This window comes from Falco punctatus (genome assembly GCF_963210335.1).
Source record: "Falco punctatus genome assembly, chromosome: 8".
Classification (NCBI taxonomy): Eukaryota; Metazoa; Chordata; class Aves; order Falconiformes; family Falconidae; genus Falco; species Falco punctatus.
Window position 1 is genome coordinate 20,631,654 of NC_137588.1, and position 22,604 is coordinate 20,654,257.

At 39.0% G+C, this 22,604-nt stretch overlaps 1 protein-coding gene across 9 annotated transcripts in view; it reads right to left on the minus strand.

Moving 5' to 3' along the window:
- Nucleotides 1-22,604, minus strand: part of METAP1D (methionyl aminopeptidase type 1D, mitochondrial) — a 58,205-nt gene that overhangs the window by 22,705 nt on the left and 12,896 nt on the right. Inside the window, exon 1 of one of the 9 annotated variants that reach the window (XM_080398984.1) lies at nucleotides 4,325-15,727. The exons of the other annotated variants lie outside the window; for them this stretch is intronic. Coding sequence (XP_080255110.1) covers nucleotides 4,325-4,388 — 64 coding nt within the window. The 5' untranslated portion in view covers nucleotides 4,389-15,727. Of the gene's footprint in view, nucleotides 1-4,324; nucleotides 15,728-22,604 lie in introns of those variants that run through there. 9 annotated transcript variants of the gene reach the window in all.

The following is a 22,604-nucleotide window of genomic DNA, read 5'->3' on the forward strand; positions in this document are numbered from 1 at the left end:
CTGTCCAATTAAACTACAATTACACATAGTGCGTATTTCTATTACTCAAACATTCTACAATCTAAACAAAGAGAATTATGTTTTTGAAACATAAGCTTAACATAATAGTTAATCTGCTTCTGAAAAATGTCATCTGTGTACAAACACAAGAGCAAGCAATCTTTTGTGGCAAGTAACCCACATAAATAATTACTCTTTATTAAAAAGGAAGTGTTTTCATTTAAATAGGAGTAACTAAACATCTTTACATCATAGAAATTAAGAAATTAATCTACTGTGTATTTTGTAACTATGCAAAAATGGTTTGTTTGTTTTTTTTTAGAAGAAGAATTTCTTCCATATCTTGTATTTTTTTATTTGATTACTTTCCTTCCTTTCCTTTGGATGAATTTATCATATCCAGATGCAGAAATTATCCTTTCACATGCACACTTAGCTTCATAAATAGCCCTTTTACAGCATTCCGTGATATACAGGAAATTTTAGTTTTGCACCTTTTTTTGAGCCCCAAACCCCAGAATGAGTGGAATGGTTGTACGGGGTTTGCTTTAGAAGTTTCCTGACTATCTCTTTGCACACTGATCAGTGCTATGTTTTGTTACCAATATCTGAAAGGTTGTAGAGACTTTTACTCAGTGCAAGCGATTTTTTTACTATTTTTTTTCAAACTGCTGATAAGCAACAAGGCAGAGTTGGAGAGTGAGGCCCAGATCAAGCTCTCAGTATCACCTTGGTACCCCGGTGGAAGTTGCCTCCTTCAAAAGGGAAGAGAGTGTCTCTATGGAAGTGGAGCTGCCCAGTTAACAGAAGGCTGGATTGGTTTGGTGGTGGTTTAATTATAATGTAATCAACAACCTCATGATCTACTGCTTTCCTAGACTTTCCTTCACAATTGTACAATTAAGGAAAAAAGAAAAAAGCAAAGAAATCTGGGCTATCTATCCTGCACAATGTGTAAGTGCATCCCAAAAGCCAAAAGCATCCTTTGAACTCCCTGGCTGGTTTGCACCCATTTCTGGAAGCACAGAAACTGCTGAGGCAGTAACTTCTGGGCCATCGGAAGCAGCAATCAGTCTGCCTGCGTAAGCTGAAGTAGCTCTTTTACAGAGTGCAGTGGAAGTACCTTGCTCTTACCACAGCTGAAGGTATTATAAATACATTGAAAACCCACATTCACTGATGTGGTCAGCTAAAGTCCATGTGGACATCAATATGTGACCGTCTATTTCAAATGGTCTCCTTGACACATGGCATGCTGCCCAGGCACCTTGTCTGCTGTGTAAAAGTTTAATTGGGGAAGAAAAGGTGCAAGAGTGCTTGTCAATTATTCAACAATAAAACTCCAAATGTCCAAAATACGCACCCTTAAATACATTAAAGCAGCTTATATTCATGAGTGCATGCCTACTGACTATCCCACATTCATAAGGGATACCATTTTATTTGGAATAAAATTTTCACCTCTATTCTCCAAAAGATAGACTGTAAGTGTTGTCACAAGATAACAGGATAATAAGGCACTGTAGTCTGTTGTTATTATACTAACTACTCATTATAAACCAGACGCATACAAAAGTACCTACTACTTGAAAAGGTGAAATGCGACAACCGAGTAAGTATCACCATAGCATAATACAACTCCAGAAATACATCACAAGAATTATAAACACAGGACAACTAAACCTTTATTTGAAATACAAAAAATTGTAACAGAAAACATTCTCCTACAAAGTAAAAATAAAATGGCTTTAAAATATAATAAGGTTACTGTTCTATAATGAAAATCTGGACTCCATCCGCACACTTCCTTCCTTAAAAAGGCCTTCCTAATGTCTCCACAGCTCCTTTTATTATTTAAGCTCCCACATTCACAGCTAATTCGATATAGCAACATCATCAATCACCAGAGACAGGAACAACTGGCTGTATTCTCCAAGTTTGGCGCAGATACTCCCTCCTCCCCAGCCCTTGCACCTATCAAAGCTTTTCTCAGTGCCTTATTTGCTTTTGTAACATTGGTGCTCGAGCACATCCTTTTTGTTAAGCTTTCTATGTATATTAATTACTTTAAGACAGTTCATAAGCACAGGATTTATGCAGCTTCCAGTGGGGACTGCAGCCACGGGAGACAGCCCCAAGTCTGAAGCCGGTAACACACCAGCACAGCCAGGGTGCAAACTTGACCCGTTAGGTGTTTCTTCCCTCCTCCAACAGCAAGGCTACATCACCTGCTACAAGTAGCAGGGTATTTACTATCAGCTGCCGTAAGGAGAATTATTACCAGCATTACTGAATCACATCAGCAGATACAATGTACCCAGCACAGAAAATTACAGACAACTGCTCCTCTGACTCAACAGTGAATCAGACGGTGCCATCTGCATGCACGCACGTCCTGCCAGAGCCGCTGGATTCCTCAGCATACCTTCCAGATCTTAATTTGTATTAATAATATAAATATGCACTGCGAGCTTTTGTGAATTACCAGATGAATCTATCTTATGTGAAAATTACATTTTCTTTTTCTTTTAAATGAGTCAGCCAAAGGGGCTAAATACAGAATTCGAGTATGATGATGGGTGGGAGCATTTTAAGTGACTGATTTTGCAGCACAACGTGCCCTATATTTATTAGCCTTTTACTCTAGGTCTATTTTAATTGTTATCTGTTCATGCATGCTACACTATATAATGAAATGCTCCCATTTCACTCACAAAGTAGAGAGTTTTTTATGTGTATCTCTATTAATGACCCTTAATTAAGTTGATTTTAGTCATTTAAATGTGATTTTCCTCTGGTCAAGAAGTATTTTTAAAGGGAGATGTTGGAAATGAACTCTCACATAAGCCCTTTTCTAATGCTTCTTGTTTAACAGTTACAGCCATTTATCAGCCATGTTTTCAATGAATAAGCCATGCAAAAAACTGCTCATCTACATGATTCATCAAATGTGATTGTTAGCAACCATTTTTTTGGTATTTATTTATAAAAGACTTCAAATTTCCAAGCAATTAGCAAGACTGTTACCAAAGGATAAACTGTGTCAGTTCCAAGCTATAATAAATACAAGGGTTCATCTTAAAAGAGCCAAGAAAAATTAACATATTTTAAAATAATTTAGTCAAAGTATCAGCAGAAGCACAGTACCAAAATTATGTAGGAATGCAAAAATTAACATCCAACCCATTTACGAAGTAAAATCAATTTGCTCTTGGTAAAGTAAATCTTACTTAAGATATACAATTAACAACATTAAAAGCATTTTTCTGTTAACTCTTTTTCAAAATAGTTGATTTTTTTTTTAACTGAAAAAAAGCATGACTGTGGAGATTTTCTTAGTATATATGCGTTTGAGAGTAAAACACTAGAGATCTTTAATTTGACTTGTCAGGTCATTTTAATATTATATTGTGTTTTAGCCTCTTGTGCAAATACTATTTTTGCTGAAACTTCAGAGGAATAATGTTTAAAGTGAGATATTAAAAATCTATATGGGTAACTGTTGAATCCAACCAATGAAACCAGGTAAGAATACATTGTTAATTACCAAATGTTCCCATTTTTCAATCCAAAATAATGGTTGTGGCTTGAAAGCGCTTCACTTGTAATTGTAATTCTAACTGTCTAATAAAACACTGACTTTGTAATCCCCGTGTTGCAAAGGTACTTCCAAGCTTCCAAGCTTCAAAAATAGGATGGGAAAGATTAAAGGTTCTTTCCAACTCTGAGTAACCTGTGTAGCAGAAGAGCAGCTCACATTTCACAAGCAATAACCTGTGCATTTGCTAAAAAAAAAGAAAAAGAAAAAAGGAAAAAAAAGGGAGGGGGGGGGGAATAACATAGGGAAATGCCTGAGGCAGAAGTTGAAACTGATTGGGCAAAGTAGAAGGACAAGAGCCCTTGAAATTAAACAAAAGCAAATTCATTCTGTTGACAGATGTTGATTACATCAAAGCTACGAAAAAACTTTTTCCCCTGTTTCTTTTTTTTTCCTTTTTTGCAACTAATACCTCCCTGTTTTCTGTGCATTAAGGATATAACATATCTTAATCAACATAACCCAACACATAACAATTTTTAAATTTGGTAAAAATATATTGTAATGAGGTCTTAACGACAGGCTTCTCCAAACAAGACTGTATTCACATGGTCATGTCTGCATACCCGTGCTGGTCACGCCATCATCAGCCCCTTACTTCCAGGGGTTAACTGCTCTGGCAGCCAAATAAAATACAGAGAGCGCTGTGTAATTATGGAGACAGTCAAAGGGCAGACTCTATTTTGAAATCTATTTGTGCAGACAAGGTCTTCCAATTTCGCTTACAGGAAACAAGCTGGTAAAGGGGGTCTCCTCCTCTCCAGATGCTTTCCACACGTTTTTCCCACATCAGGAAATCGTGGACATGGACACCATGCAGCACTGTTTCCTGGATTGCAGGACTATGTCATTACAAGAAGAGCAAGTCCATGCTCGTGAGAAATATTTCCTCCTAATTGCCCATATTAGGCGAAAGCAAAACCCACAAGGACTACTGAAAATGTGACTAGCAGCAATTTGTAAACAGGACACAACCACAGCTGTCATGATGGCACTGGAAAAGAGAAAACAGAAATGAAAGGGTAAAAACACTCTGTTTTTAATAGCATGATTGGGGAAATGAAATATTCATCAGGATAGATGTGGCTTCAGCTACAACAGCAACACATTGGTGAAAACCTCGGCAACAGTACGCTTATGACTGTACCCTGATAAACTGAAACACAGGCCAGTATCTTGCAAACATTCCATTCTAATTGACTTTGTTTTAGTTAATTATTGAAATTAATAACACAAGTTGTTTAGTTAATAAAGGCACTAACAGAACTGCTTGCTGTTCTTGTTACTTTCGTAAGAGGGAACAAAGCAAAGCAATGGCAAAATGCTGGCCGACTCCAGGGAAGCAGAATCAGCCCCTCTGCCAACACCACTGGCACTTCTCCCTGACACTGAAAGAAGTCAGATTTGGCCCTCAGGACCAGTTATGCTCCCTGCTAATTACAATTTTGCCCTTATGTCACAGAGAGCAGAACCGGGCAAGCTGCTGTATCCCAATACAAATGAGGTTTTTAACTGGGTGTAAATTTATAAACTATGTGGGAACACATTCTTGTTTGGCTTTACTTAATACGACTTTGTCTAGACCAGCACACTAAAATGATGAATCAGTACCTTCTGGAATAGTGCTGTTCTTCTAATTCATTATTCAGTCAAACTTATAGCCAACGAAATAGCTGTTCTACAAGTTGGTAAACTGGGAAACCACAGAGGATCGGAACCTCTTCTATTTACAGGAAGGATGACAGCCTAAGGGTACTTCATCCCAATAATAACAACATTCAAGTAACGGTGCCCAGGTCATGACAAGCCATGACCCTCCCCATAGCTCCTTCAGGAAGCTGGCTCAGTGCCACCTTTTATCAGCAGCAACAGTGCAACTTTAACAAACAAGAAGAAAAGGAAAAATTTAATTTTATATCCTTAAAAATCCCTTTGACCAGTTGAGTAGTTGTGTATATACCTATATGCACAGTCACACCAAGCCAGTACAAGAAATAAATTCACTGACTGAGTAAAACCCTGGTTTGATTAAACAGCACTTTCTCATTTTAATAAAAGATTTAAAAAAAGCAAAGTATAATCCAACTATATCTGAATGGTATTCACTCGTATACCAAAGGAAATTAATTGTCTATTATGGAAAATGGGACTGGGCTATACAGGCTTAACTTTGGGAACACGATATTGCTTTATGTTGCTCCAATAGAGCCTTCCATCCCAGTGTTATTTCTACTACGTTTTCTCTCTCTGATAGACTAACACAAGTATAAAATAAAAAGGAAATGTTGCCTAAAGCAGTATCACAGCAAAATGAAACAACTCAGGTACAAAGGCTGGATGAAGCGATATTAAGGAGTTTCACACACAGTTAATATCAGGGGAATTTAGGCTCCAGATCACAGCATCTGGGAAGTTTCAACTTCTGTGACTAGCAGGAGAAACATTCCTCTTATGTTACTGCATTCCTATATTGAGTAAATTAATTTATCATAAAGTGAATAAATTAGAACAAGAAACATGTCTGCTCAGGTTAGCATATTTAAATACATCTTCCAATCACATTCTATCTATCTTTAGGTTTTTTAAAAGATCACAGAAATTACTTTCGCTTGAAAGATTGGTTACTGTATTAATTATTTTCATTTTGCAGGGGAGTAACAACTGTTGGAACAAGTTATTCAGTTTAAAAAATAGCAGTTGTTTCAGATTAAAATAATAAACTATTCAAATAGTCCTTACACACATGCACAATACCCAATCTTGTTTATATGCACCCACCCACAGCTTCAACATTCATTGAATCCTACTGGGATAAAATCTTTTCAGGTGCTCTGTGAAACAACTGTTTTTCAACTGGCATGTTTATTTCTTATATACATGCCTGGTACATTATTAAATGTTGAAAATAAATCCTACTTTAACCTCTTAAATTTCCAACTGAAATGGAAAAAATACGTCTGGATCACCACGAAAAAATGTTTTCCACAGAAACCCTTTCAGTAGGTGAGCAAGGCTGCTGAAAGAAGAGTAATCTTTGCATAGAATATTTAGGAGTGCTTCTGAAAATTGTATCAGGATTTTCTGTGTAGCTTGAGATACAGAAAGAGAATGGGCGGTCAGGAGTCTTTTACCACACAAAACGTAAGACTCACTGCAATAATAATTTTCAATATACCTGCAGCTGAATTTCTATGGATACAAGATGACTTCTGAATTGTAAACCAGTCTTATCTCAAAATTAAAACAAAAAGTGTACACTGCTAGCAATTTTGGGATGAATATCTCAGTAAAATAAGATTACATTCCTACTAATTTGGTAAAAATGACAGTTAGCAGTGTTTCTTGCCTTGTATTAAATGTTAATTACTTTTGTTGTCCTGTTTTCACATGAAAACACAAGTTACATTAGGACAGTGAGCGCGTACTGAGAAAACAGCTATATATCCTTCACTAGAGTGAAGAGTGTAAGGTTGGGGAATTGCATCCTATAACCCGGAGTTCAAGATATAATGAGCAGAGCAGAGAGGTGTAAGGGTTTTACAGCTGTTTCTACTAAACTGCTGTGGTGATGGTGGAAATATGCTCCCCCCCACCAGAAGATGCTCTGCACAGGGAAGATGTTCCAATCAAGAGCTTGCTGCAGATAACTTGTAGGATCCTAATTAAAACACTTATTTTTAAACCTGTCAGTCATTAGTAGGTGCTATTAATGTGTAACTTGGAAGCTTATTCATAAATATGTGACATTTGGGTCACTGAATGAATTATAATGGTAGGATTATGGATCAAATTTGGAAGAGTACAGTATAATGTTTGGAAGCTGGTTTACATTTTTTTTTTAAAATACCTTTAACTTATCTCCTTGCTTAACATTTACAAAGACCTCTTTCTTATCATAAAAGTCCCTGTTTATCAAACAGTGATACAGGAAGAAGTTGTTTACATTTTCAGAAGTACCAACATACATCACTTATGACAAAAAAACCAAGCACTCCATAAGAAATGCTCAATCACTGTCAATCATATGCACTAAAACATACATAAACCAAAGCATATGGTGTGAGCTATATTAAATTCAAACCGAACACAGAATTACAACTATAACAAACAAAAAACAAATAATTACAAGTGACTCATAGGTCTATTTACACATCTCACCAAACTGCTGGAAAAGTAGGTAACCATAGAAACCTGACAGCCTAAATCCAGTACTTTAAAATTTTTATTTAGTTTAAAATACTGAAAACAATGTTTCTATTTGACAAAACCCATATTTTTAAAGGCTTCAGCTTTTGTTTTTCTACTTAAATAAATGCTTAAAATTAGTTCACCTCTCAGTTACTGATAATTTGCCTTTTAGATTTGATTTTATCCAAGTAAAGATTACCGCTTACTCTTTGTAATATAAAATGTTAATACATTTTAATACTGCAAATTAGTATTTCTAAAATTTCTTTAATGACTGAAATTAAATAATTATATGAAACAAACACTCCTGCACTTACTATTAAATGTTTTGTCTACAGACTTTTCTAAGCTGTATGCTAGCATAAAAAAAAATAAAAATTACTCAAATTAACTGTTAAAGCTGAAATGCTAATAGCCTTTTCAACTTATAGTTCTTTTTCACTGACAATTACAATTTGCATGGCTTAAAATTTAATACTATGATTAGTACTAATGTCCTATATTTTACTTCATAATATAAATGAGTAAAATATTATTTTTGTAGTTCACTGGCTCTTAGGCTGTAATGTTCAGTGTGTATTTCATTATGCAGATGAGCAATGGATGTCGTCTAACTTGATTTAAATGGGTCAACAGTATTTTCCTATTCACATTAATCATCCAGACAGCCACAAAAAAAAAAAAAAAAAAAAAAAAAAAAAAGCCTTGAAAACTAACCTAGGAAATCTCTTTTTATCACCGACTCTTCCCACTAGTCAAACAGCAGCAAACGTGCTACAGGAGATGGGAGCCTCACAAAGCGGGGAGCCAAGGCTGGGCGCTGCTCCTCTTGCTGGTGCACAGCTCCTGTCGCAGCTGGTGCCGGCAGCGGGCAGTGCTCCCCGGGCTGCCTGCGGCCCTGTGCCAAGAATGATTCTCTGCCCGCAAAGTTCAATGGGAGCTGTGTGTTGACAAACTGAGCAAATTTGAATCGGCAAAATTCATTCTTGGCACAGGGACATGCGACTGTGCTGAACGCAAAGGCGTGCTGCCCGCTGACGCGATGCTGGCAGCCGGGCTGTCGTTGCGTACATACACGTGTCAGAAAACTCCCACTAAAGTCAAAGGACACAGGATCAGGCCATTTATTGCCGACTGTTTATAAAACACATCAAAATTAAGAGCTCTATTCTCAAGCCACATAACCATCATCTACAGCCCATTTCATGTATGGCATATTGCAAACAAAACGGTCATTTATAAGTAATATAGCACTTCTCTGGAAAGGGAAGCTGTTCTAACAAATGCTAAAGGGAAAGAACATAAGTACAAAACAGGCAGAAAGTAACAGGATGATCAGGTACCAAATGTTCAAACTAATTTAGTCAATAAATATATTATTAGGATTAAAAAAAAAAAAGCAGCAATCAATTGCCTCAAACACAAAAGTACTGTCATGCCACAAACTCTCCATAAAGGCAGAGATGACATGTTCGACTATATTACAGTGTAACAGGACTTGCAGAGCTTGCCTGGGAAACCCCATGCTGTTCATATGCCAGGCCAGATCCTGCTGGACAACACAGGGGAGGTCCGAACCACCTGGGGACAGGATGTACAGGCTGTGAGGCACTGGACGGGCAGGCGGTAGGACTCCTTACCTCCTCCCTTATCACTGCTGGACACCCAGCAATGGATGGTTAAGCTTTACCAGTGATTGCTCTCCACATCCATCCTTATTTAGACACACTGATACCAGCACAGCCATCAATATTTCAGTTTATTTTCTAGTAACAAACTCTTGAAACTGGTTTTGGTTACCATTGAAAGTAGCTGTTATTTGCTAAATAGGTGTCAGTGATACAGCACACACAACATCTCCAGAAGCTATACTGGCCACTCATTTGCCAACACAGTCCAAAATTACTGATTTTGAAATACAAAACCCAATAATACAGTTTGAGCATTGGCCATTGGACTTCTCTGACAGCTTTTACCATGCTTCCTTTTCCCATCCACAGGTGTAAATGAAGAGGGGTAGGAACTGAGCTTCTGCTTTTAAAGTAAGATAATCAACATATGGCAAAGCAGGAGGTTTCAACTATTCAGACCTCACAAGACGTCATTTGGCAAGTGTTTCACCAGTACCTAATGAACAGGTGGGTACAGCAGGCACCTTAACTGGATGCAGTAATTGTTCAGTGCAAAGAGCTAAGGCATCAGTGGGCACTGACCTGGTGGCCGATTTACAGTAAATTAAACAATAACCACCACTATGATGACTAACATTCAGTCTTTGCCATGACTTTTTCTAGGTGTTGGGAACATGGAAGAGAGGTCGGCTTATTTCATTCAACCCACGTGCAGGTCAGTATCTGGCACACTTGTTCCCCCTGTGCCATGGCCCATGTAATACACATCAGGAAGAGTTAAGACAAGTGACATTCAACATTTTTGGGTTTCTAAAGCCCATCGTTGGGACTGGCTCCAGCCCTGCCCATCTGGCCCTTTGCTTTTCAATGAGAAAACACAACATTTAGATCCCAAGACCTAGCTGTGAGCCCTAAGCGGTAAAGAAGGAGCTTTGGGCTTCTCTACTGCCCCATACTCCATGGTCAACACCCCAGCTACTGCTATGGGAGATTTCCTGGAAGAACTGCAAGCATTCATCTCAGTAAATCACAAATTACAGAAGCTGCTTAATTCCTAAAGAGAGGATTATGCAGCCCAGTTGCACTTATAGCAGTGCCTCTCACCTCTAAATCTTGACCTCGCTCTCAGTCACTTCTCCTGATGCACACTTTACAGGTATCAGTCACCCACGTAACACCTCCCCACCTTGTACGGTGCTGCAAAGATGGGTACCGCATTGCCCATGACAGCCACTTCCCACACAGGTTGACTTAAAAAAAAAAAAAAAGAATACTTCTAAACTATTTCCATCAGGTGTTCACTCACTTTGTACAGTTTATTGGACTACTACACCACCTGATTTTCTTAGAGTAAGCAAAGGGTCTTTGCAAGAAATTAGGTCTCCAACTCCTTTTTCTAGGCTGAAAAGGGTTTACATAGCTCTTTTCTGCAGAGATAGTAAATCTATGAGAAGCAATAAATGTTTTGATTTCCACAAGATGAAGATAATCTAACTTGTCAGCTAAATATGATAGGCATTTCTTCACAACAGGCTTTGCTACCTTTTCTGCAAAGCTGGGCAGTAATCCATGGAATTCTCCAGGGGGACATCCCACTTGACCAATTAATAATTTGCAAACTCAACTCAGACCTTTTAGATTGCCTTGCATGATTTGTCAAACATCTACCTCAACTCTCTTTTTTTGTTGTTTTTGTTACAGGTTTGTGGTTTAAATATACAGATTTGCAATAGTATTGCACATTGGAGAGACAGACTGGTGTGGGCAGCAACCTGAGCCCATGGCTGGATCTCGCAGTTGCTCTGACAGGAGCCAGCTGCTTGCAAGTGAGGAAACGTTTCAACCAGAACACAGCTCCCAAGTACTTATTTATTTGGTGCTCTGGTTAGAGAGAAAGAGGTCCACAGAACTGACACAAGAGACAAAATTTATAAAGATATTAACTGCATAAGAAGAAAAGTTTTTGCAAAGGCTTCCCGTTCAATTTCATACCAAAAAAAAAAAAAAAAGGTGGCTTTACTTCTCAATAAAATTTAACATGACTAGAAGACAAGGCTGCGTAGCTAGCTGTCTTGTGTCACACAAGACACAGGCATATATTGCATTCATTATGGGGAGGACTGAAAAAACAAATAAAAACCAGGCTAGTAGTAAAGCCATGCATGTAGCAAGAAGTACACATTGGTGCTATTAAGAAAAGCCAGTGACCCTGGCAGCCCCTGGTAAATCTGATGATAGTGCAGACCCATCCTGACAGTGCTTCACTAAACCTGCAGATCTGCATGGGGAAACACTGAGGTCTCAATTTTACTGGCGATTTCAGCTGCAATGGCACTATTTTTCTAATTAAAAAATCAGGTCAGTGGAGTTTTTCATTAAACCTCTATCCAGATGTGATGCACGATGTAATACAAACTGTTCTGAGAATTATAAAATAGAGGCTTTTATACTCTTGCTGTCCAGCTCAATTCTGGAGCGAGTGCTGGTGCTCCCACAACTTTCTGCAGAAGCCCAGCCACAGAAACAGGCACCTTTCGCATTTGACTGTGTATCTTTGGTCTGTCTCTTGGAAGACTTTGATCCAACACCTGGATAAATTCTGGGTGAAAAACTTGGGTGCTAAAATATATGAAAGTGCGATTACAGAAGTCATGTGCATTGATAAAATCATGGCTGAGACACGTACAGGAGAAGGTCTCTCCTTTGGACTCTAAAGCAATCCCCAAATCAGCAAATCCAGTCAACTACGTGCTAAGAATCCTGCTCTAATTTTAATCATTGTAAACATGAAGTCCATTTCAATCCACCTATATGGCCTACTGCAAAGTGATGTGACTGTGAATTTGAGTTTTATGACCCTGGCCACAACTTTATAAAAGTCTGGGCTCCTGATTCACATTCACTGAGCAAACAACTCCAGCAAAGTTGAACCTGATGTGGCTGCTCCCCCTGCAATGGCACGGTCGGCAGAAGCAATGTGCTTGAGTCTCCGCCGTGCCTGCTCATGGTGCAGTGGTTGGTAGTCCATCACCACCACATGCTGCACCAGAGGGGATAGGAGAAAACCAGTGGCTTTACCCCAGCCACTCCAGCAGACTATTTTCAGCTGGTTGAACTGCCACCTGCCAACCTCACACCGACCTGTTTGCAACCTCCAGCTGGCTCCCACAGCTGGGGATACTGTTGCAACAAAAGCTGCTGAAGTTTGTCTACCAGCTACCTTACTCTATACCTGATTTTGTGAAACAGTTTTTGCTAAAGATTTATTTGGACAAAACAGACCACAAAGGAACAAAAGCAAGACTGCCTTTATCAACACTGTTTTAGAAACAGCCGCTTCTCCTGCAGTCTTTGGGTTGCTCTGCCATTAAAGTTTTGCCAGAGAACATGCATTAGTTAAGGAGAGTACTCTACAACCCAAACCTCTTAGACAATGTAACAACGCCACTCAAAAAGAAAACCTTGGGACAGAGCTGTGTAATTCTTGCTGGTACAACTCGATCTTTTTGAGGAACCAATTCACATCTTCCTAGAAGTGAATTCTTCCCGTGACCTGAGCTTCTGCTGAATTAGTGGGGTGTGCCAGAGCAAGCAACCCAGACAAGTCCCACGACTTTATTTCTTCAAGGAACACCCATTTCCTTTAATTCTCTGTCATAAGCCACATGTATGTTAATAAACAATCAGTGCAGAACGACCAGCAATAGGTCAGAGAGGTGAGACCTGCCTAGTCCCCTCACATGTTAGTTCAGAAAGCACATGGCACAAGCCTCATTACCACATACCACCTCATCCACCATGCAAGGGAGCGACATGCAAAGGACCACAAACCACTGTGGGCAACACCTCATCTTGGTGTCAAACCAGGACGTCTTTGCAGGATGCCTGTCCGCTTTGTCCAGTGGAGAGGGACCTCACATCAACAGCTCCAGATGAGTTCACAAACACGCTTGAGAGCTACGAACCCAAGCAGCATACAGGCAGGTCTGCGGTGACCACACCAACTATTACATAAAGAATTTTATGTAATAAAACCATTTTTACAACTTGTGGAAGGAGGTTAGGAGCTCATTATTGCTTTTTTCCAACTCCATCTTCACCTGTGTCTATCATAAAATCCGAGGCTGAACTGCTGGAATTTATGTGAAAAACGAACAATTTCTTTGACATATTCCTTCAATGTTTTGCCAAATCTGTTGACTTTCATAATTTAAAAAATATATAAGGCAGGACCTAATTTCAGTTTATGTATAACTAAACATGGAACAGATAATCTGAGAAGTGTACATGTTCCTTTAGGTAACATCTGATATGTCATAAGTATTAATGTATAAATTTAGATCATGTTCATTACTGCAATAGTCCTTCACAGTTCAAAATAAGCTTGATCTAAAATTGAAACACAGCTTTAAACAGGTATTTTAACCATAAATACCTGAAAGTAATCATCTTTAAAATGGTAAGTTGGAGACTTTATACAGCTGGTTAGAGTGCCTGTTTATCATCTAAATTCGAAACAGAACAGCGCGACTTTCAAAAACACTCATGAAAGTTTTCTCAGTCTGCACACTACAAAGTATGCCTGCCAAAAGACCTCTGAGGAGCTCTGAAGAGGCCTTTATTCCCGTTTCTAAGGCTTCCATGCAGCAGGGCAGTCTGTTAAACATTTGGTTTCCAACATTTTCCTCTTTGTTCAGAAATTAAGTAAAGGGAAAGACATCTACTGATTTGGAAAGGACCACGACTCTAAAAGGAGAGCTCCACAGGGTATAAGTCATTTAATGAAATAAACAAACAAACTTTCCATATTTTGTTTCTATGTCATAAAACATTTCCAGATTGCTGTTCACTAAAATAATGTTTTTAATATGAACTATCTTAAAGGAATTAAGAAAAAATAATAACTCTAAATTCCCTTGCCCAGGAACATCTGTAGTAACTACCTCTGAGGAACAGCCAAGTTATCATACGAACAAAGCCCTCTGCCAATTAACAGTTCAATTTGTAAATATTACCTTAGATGATTTCTCCTAGATCCTTTCAAAAACATAGCAAGATAATCCAATAACTAAGACAAAATAAAAGAATCTTGACACTTCTATCATACTAAGCATAGCTTATATATGTATATATATATGTAAATATATTAAAAATATAATATTTTTTATATACATATATACACACTGTATTTTTCCGACTGAATTTCATCCAATAAACTGCAAGACCTTACTCTTTGGTATATGAATTTTCATGCCTACTCTCTCCTACAATTAAAACATGACATGCTCTGGTTATGTGACACACCTTATAAAGTGGACTGCACTCAGGTAATCTATTTAAGATGGGGCATTTGTTTCCTTGACATCTCTAACCCAATGTAGTAAACTAAGATTGAGGCCAAAGCGAGTATTTTATCATCCAAGCTGGACAGACTATATGGTGCTGATACATAATAAACAAATGCAGTTGTTTTCAACCTGTGATATGAGGAAACCTGGGAATTTGATGGCCCCATCCAAAGACTGTGAAAATAATATTTTTTTTTAGAAAACAAGTTCATTATCAATTTGTTTCAGCTCCCTACATGGGAGTCCACACTGCCACTGGAGGACGCTTAGAAAAACCCATGCTCAAAAAGCTTGAAGATCATTGAACCAACAGGTCACAGGCAGGGAGGTCTCCTCTCAAGCACAGGGCAGCACTGTTCCCTCCGTGGATGTTTCTGCCTGTCTGACAGTGGATCGCTCGGCTGTTTATCGGAGCGGCGCCATGGGGAAGGACACTGTGCCGTGCAGTGCTGGCTGGCAGCAGGTGCCCAGGGCTGGGCTCGCCAGGGCAGGAGCGCAGGGGGACGCTTGGGCACAGGGATGACTGAAGTGAGGGATGGGGAGATGAAGGGCTGAAGAAACCTGGGCAACATGGCAAGAGCCGCTCACAGAAGCGGCACAAAGAACAGGAGCTTTGGTGAAAACTGCAGAGATGGACAGAAAGGTTCAGGGAGAGAAAAGTTACGGAAGTTCACACCGAAGCGTAAGAAGGGACAGTAGAAGCATTTGGCAAAACAGAAGAAGGCAGAAGACCTGGGAATTTGGCAAACAAACCCCAACACGTATAAAGAGGGTAAGAAATGACCAATTGAGAAGAAGCCCTGATTATAACAACCACCTGATTTTCAAGTTTTGAAACAGTTCATTTCAAAACATTTTTCTGGAGTCTGTTCTCACTCTAGATAACACCAAAGACCAGTGGTGTGATCTGAACTGCTGAATACAAAATATGAGTGACTTTTCCTAAAAGAAAACTAGAACTTTACTTCATACAGTGCCTTTCATACTTACTGTGTAACAAACTGCTTTAAATACTGGCAGGCAAACAGCCATTATGCACTCAAGAGCTCATACATAATAATACTTAGCATTTTTATAGTGCTTTTCATCTTCAAAGTGCTTTACAAACAACTCATTAATCTCAACCAACGCACCTGCAAGGTAGATAAATATCTGCATTGTAGGTGGAGAAAGACACAGAAAGTTCAATGGCTTATCCAAGGCCACACACCCCACTAGCCCCAAACTCCCTAGCTCCTAGCCCCATGAAGGACCTGAGATCATGCCATCTCTTCAGCCACAGAGCCATAGGGAGAAATCCTCTCGCTGCGAGAAGGGCAGTGGCAGACCAGCAGGAGAGCCTCCCATTTCAGAAGTAGGTGGGTTCCCAAGCACTGCTAGCCAGCCCCTTCCCCTCTCCCTTACTTATTTTGCAAACCGCTGCACAGTCTCTAGAGCAGGAGATTCCTACAATTCGGACAACAGAAACCTGAAGCCTGTGGCTTCAGAGTACTGCCACAATGCAAGAAAACAACTTCAGCTTCATGCCTCAGGCTTCCTCTATGAAAAACTTGGAATGAATTTTATCTAGCAAGAACAGTAACTCACTCCCCTGCTGGTGACTGGAAGAAAAATCATCTTAATATGATTCTACTGTATGATTGCACTTTTACCTTTTTGAGGTTTAAAAAGATCTGATATGATTTATTTTTCCATGCCTTTTTTTAAAACAACCCTCAGAAATACCAGGAATGTCAAACCTGGAGCAGACAAGAAGCCTGGAAGATGTGAACAATACAATACCTGTACTGTGCTACAGCAGACCTTATATTCTCTTCCACAGAGAAAAAGAATAATGAATTTTTAGTAAAGACATCTTTATTTCATATGTTTATTAGTCACTAGACTTAAATAAGTAAATTTTTCTCTGTTCAGCCTTCACATCCGTGAACCCAGAGCTTTACAAGTTCTCCAGCTACTTCAGTTCCTTGCAGGGTAAACAGCTCATATTTAGAAAAATAAGTAAGTCAGACAAACTGTTACAGTAACAGAAAAACAAACAATAGCTGAAGGCAAATTTCCCCACACTTTTCCTTAAGAGATTAAGGAAAAGTCTCTCTACAAGTAATGGTATAACACGCCAGTTAGGTAAACATGAGCAGTAAAAGATAAATGAACAGCAGCAAAAATGTATGGAGCTGAAAGAGTAGTAGGTTCTGCCTGCTTGTCCAGTCGATCTGGACATAAAAGCAGCTTTTAGTTACTCTTCCCCATCTGAACTTTTAAAATTTACAGAAGAAAAAAACCTACCAAGGTCATACAATCCAATACAACATGAAAAAAACAGTTCTTGATCATTAAGCACAAACTACATGTTCCCCACATGTAGAAAAATTTTAAGATAATTATTTCATTGCTTTAAAGTGGGCTTGTGTCTGACTGCCAGCTCCATGCTTTTTTAAAAAAATATGTCAAATTTACAACTCCTGATGAAAATAAAGGCATACGAGAGCAAACTAAAAATAAAACATACAGGAAATGCAATTAAATTTAATTACATTGAACACTAACATTCACTCTGCAATCATTAAAAAATTCTAAAAACATTTTCTAAATAAAAAATCCACTATGATAATATTCTGCAGCTAAAATAATATATGATGTCTATATAATGCAGCTTTTCCAACAGAATGAAACGGATTAAAGAGAAATATGCAAGAACAAAATTAAAATACAAATTGTATCCACTAAACTCTGGAAGCATAAAAATGATGGTGTAGTAAAAAACCCAGCAACACAGAAACAATAGTGCTGCAACATTTTTCATTAATTTGTTTAGTAACTTGTCACTTTATTTGTAAGCAATTAATCAAGAGATGTCAGAGTAACTTCTGTCACTGCCTGTGCTCCTGCTCTTCACTGCTGCTGTTTTCAGTCTGGGTTTAAAAGAATCTTTTCTCCTAATTATCAACAAACTAATACCTGGTTTTACTGGTGGTGAGGTATGCTACCCATCAGTACAAGGCAATACTATGTAAAAACAACAAAGAAAATGAAAAAAGCAGGAGGCAAGGCCTGAACACAGTTTTCTTTCAATTCCCTTGGAAATTGTGGTACTACAGGTCTTGGATTCCAGGGAAGAGGGGATCATGTTCATCAGTTACAGCAGCTCCTCTGGGCCTAAGTCCAGGTAGACTGCTTGTCTAAACTTGATGAAATATTGGCGCCATCAGGTAACAGCAGTGGTCAGGGAGACTCCAGAAATGTGTAACTGAAAACTAAAAAATGAAATTAAAACACTGCTGTAGCCAAACAGCCTCTTTCTAAAGGATGAAATAACTGTAAGGCAGAGAATACACAGTGTACAGATTGCTCCTTGTACGTGTTCTCTAGCTTTTTCACATACGTATATGAAAGACGAGGCACACAAGTGTATTTTAACAAACATTGATTTAAAATGGAAATACTTTGGAAAGAAACCACTGTGACAAACACACACAGCTTCAACAGGCACAATATAAAAAAAAAACAACCAACAATTGCCCTGTAATCCATTCCCCCTCCCACTTCATTACTTCAAAATATTTTCAAATTAAATTTTAATGCTCATAAATATTGCTAGATCAACAGTAGTGCGATGTGGTGTTTAGAAGCACTGCAAGCTACCCAGGGTTGGCACATCATCATGTCAAACTGTCAAAGAGAAGAAGAGGCAGCAACTCTGTCTCATCAGATGTGCATTTCCAAGTACTTTAGGAATGTGCCTGGGAGCAGGGGAGAAGGAAGGAGGAATGAGAGAAAAAAAAAAAAGAAAAGAAAATTACACAATCCTGAATTAAGAAGATCATTGTGACTAGGGGTCCTACAGGTGGTTTTAGCAGAGAAAAGGCCTTTTACAGACTGCATATGTGATCAAGCATTACTTCGAAATCATAGTTTGCGGTAGACCAGTAGAACTGTCACTGAAGAATGCTCAAAAGCTCCTAAGCTTTCAATTCAGTTTTCTCATGATTCGCAACTGTCACAGCCAGATCATGTCTAGTCTAGTATGTCTGAATATCATGGAAAGGAAAACCAGCTTAGATTTCATGACACAGACCTCTGCTACAGCTTTAGCACCTGAAGAGCTTCAAAACCAGTAGTAGGTCTTCAAGGTGACTTTGACAGAAACTCAGGTCTCTTCAGAATAAAAACCAAAAATACCATGACACTACAGAAGTATTTTTTGGTAGCCTCAATCTTACATGCAAACTCTACCTATACGTAGAAAACCATGCAAGAAATGAGGGGAAGCATGCTAGACCAGCTCAGTTCAGTTTCCCCTGCACAGCTAGAGAACATCCACAACACAAAATTCCCAGCACTTACAGACATGTGGTATGTTTTTTTATGTACTTGTTCAATTCAGCTTCAGGTCTAGGTAGGGTAATTCAGTGCAAAAGCTTGAGTAAAAAGAATACATTATCTAAATCTAGAAAGCTACTTCATGCATGTCCACTGTTAAACCGTGCATTAGGCTGGCAGCTTAAGAGCAGCAGGCATTAGGGCAGCTTCAGGCCCTGTTTCATCCTACTGATGCCACACTGCCACAAGATCCTCCACAAATTACTCCCTCAGCACTGCAGTTTCTCCATCCATCAGCTAGTGCTCACCATTTCAGCCCCTTTTGTCTGCCATAGCTACCTGTGCTACAAGCTCTTGGAGGCAAAAAAAATGTTACACTATGTGTTCACAGGGCATCTGATCCTGTGATTTTGGACAATGGAGTTATTTGCTCTAAAATACAATATAACTCACAATCTGAAGTCCAGAATTTCTTAGGGATAACTCAGTCCTTCATTCTTTCTCTTCAAATGCTATATATTACAAAACAAGCTTAGCAACCACCAGACAGCTGTGATACACTCTACCACTCTTCCAGATGTTTTAAATAACAGAACATGCAAGGACCAAGAAGGCAGGGACCTCACTTGTAGTTTGATCCTGTACATAGGCTTGGCAGGGTCATCTTCTGGTGCAGATTTTAAGAGCCTGTATTTTTTTTTCTTTAATTTAATCCCTAGGGATTGTGGTGTCCTTTGTTTCATTGATTTGCTGTATGAATACAGAGGATGTTAAATCAGTCATTGGGTTCTTTGCAGGGCAACACTAAGATCTGCATATTGGTTAACACTGCATTTGTGAGATTGAAGAGACCTACCCCTTCAGGAAGAGACAAAGTTTGTCCAAAGCCAGCACTGAACTGCATACCTGGAATTAAAATCACAGGTGTGACTTTCTGTTTCAGACTTTCCACCCTATTACACTGTATTACATTGAGCCTTTGTTTCTATACCTGAAGCCAGGTAAGGAAATGACAGATGAGGACAACAGCCTCTGGCAGGCAATACAAAGTTGTGCATGCAAACAGGGAGTGCTCCTTGCACACGGACATCCCCACGTCTAACTCTGAAGACTGAGTGAACACGATAAAACCCACTTTGGAAACACAGCAGCAAGCAAAGTCCCTGTGATGGGGCATCCCAGTTTCTTGGCAGAGGCTTTCCCAGAGCTTTCTGGTATTTTTCCTTCAGAGTCAGTAGCCTACGCACGCAGCTGGACACAGCCCTTAACAGAGAATCACCACACCAAGCTGGTAAGCTGCTGCAGATGGTTGGAAAAGTTTCAGAGTTCTGCGATGGGAATGGAAAGAGGAAGCAGCTCGTTTCTGCTTAGGGAAAGGTCCAGGTCATCTTTAAGGAAAACTTTGCAGAATGAAAAATGACACATGTAAAATACATTTCCAAAGAAGTTCAGTTTTGCTTGAAGGCTTACAGCTAGGCCTACCTCATGTAACTTCTGGTATCTAAAAACCTACCTGTCCAACATATTTACCACAGACTAAGTCCTGGCAGATAAAGGACACTGCCTGGACCTGGCCACCCAAGATACAAGGCACACAAAGCAGAGAAAGCATCAGAAAAAGGCTGAAACTAAGTACTCTTGTCAAGAATTTTGTCTCTACTTGGATTTTAGTTGTAACTGCGATGGTGACTCTCCAGCACCAGGTTCTACAAACAAGACAAGACTTTTCAGGTGCTGGAACAAATGGCTGCATTAGCAGGCGTGAGTCAGTAAAGCTGGTGATGTGGCAGAAAATGTTGAGTTTCAGCAGCTAGCCAGTAATTAAAAACACTCAGATAATGCGTAATGTCACTTACACAGATCACTTACATGTAAGTGCACATGAAAATGCTGCTGCTTTATAAGCCACCTTCCCTCCTGCCTCAAACCCGACCAGGGAGCTGCCAGCCGAACACAGCCTCCCCTGCAGCGCCTGGTTTTCAGGCAGATCAACAAGTTGATCCAATTCACGCCATGGCTGGACATCTGCTGGTGACTTCCCTTCACTTAAAGGCACTCTTAGCTAATGCTGATTAAGAAACCTAAGCTCACGGTGAAAGCACACCCTACAAATCCACCCACAGCCAGCAGTGATAGATCTTGTCAGAACAAAGGCGCTGTGTGCTGCCAACAATACATTACCTCTCAACTGAAAGGGGAGAACAATTAAACACTTTATTGAAAGGGGAATATTTTTCCTCTTGTGCCTCAAACCATAAAAGTGCATGTCTCCCCCAGAGTTACTCATTGCTGCACTGTTGAAATGGGAATAATTCCTCATCTGCCTGATTCTTTTCAAGACAGGGATGAAACTACCTTAGGATCATTTGAAAAACGTTAAAAGTGTACTAAAATCAAATGGTTTGAACTTCCACCATGCATCATTTGCAGCTGATAAGGCTAATGTTAAATTCTGGAGACATGAGTCTGTCTACAAATTAATGGAAAATGTGAATTAATATTGTTCTTCCAGCTAATTGCCCAGCTCATATATTGCACAGTGCAGCCAAGCATCATCTGATCTCAAAAACCCTCTTGCAAAAATTTTCAATCACTTTTTCTCATTTGCCAAAAAACCTCAGAATTACAGGACAATCAGTCTGTAATATCAGGAAATCTTTAGTCAAGTCTCCCCAAAACTGTTATCTGTATATGCTATGGTTAATTTTTTTTTAAAATGTTAGCTTTTGAATGTTACCATAAATAAGGATTAATTTTTTGAGTTGTACATTTCAAAGTTTCTTTTTAATGGTGACGAAGACACGGATGAAGAGATACTTTTAACATATGAATATTAATAGTGCAAGAAGATTTTTATGGTTCATTCTTAACAGGAGAATAATCTTATCTATGTTGAGGTTTATGGTTAAATACACTTATCAAAGGACAAACTACAACCACTTTTAACAAATAAATGTAACTCTTATTCCAAAACACATCAGAAAGATGGAAACAGATTGATTCAGTAGCATATAGCAGTTCAAGAATCTGGCACACATGTTTTGATCTCAGCAAAAAAGAAAACTACCTTGTTTTGAGCCCTTCTTTCACTTCCTCTTAAAAATACCGAAAACTCTGCATTTCATGAGGCTATGAGCATTATCAAAGGCTGCAGACTAACAAAACACAAGATACGGACCATGTGTATCAGAAATACTGCTTAGTAAAAAACTCAGTGAAGTTTTTATGGATAACTCAAGAGAAAGAAGTCTTGTATTAAACAGTCATTAATGTTCCATCTCCTGACCCAAATTCACTCAATTTCTTAAGCTGGCTTGAATGTTTTATGTCAACTCCAGTTCCAATGCAAGAGTGAAAAACCCCAGGTTCCCATTTGGACAGAATGCCCAAACTGGCTAAATATTTATAAGGATAAAGACTGACTACAAATTAAGGTTAAGGTAATGGAAATTACATGTCCCTAAAATACAGTCCAGTACCTTAATTTTCACAGGGGTGTCCCCTGCTTCCGTGAGG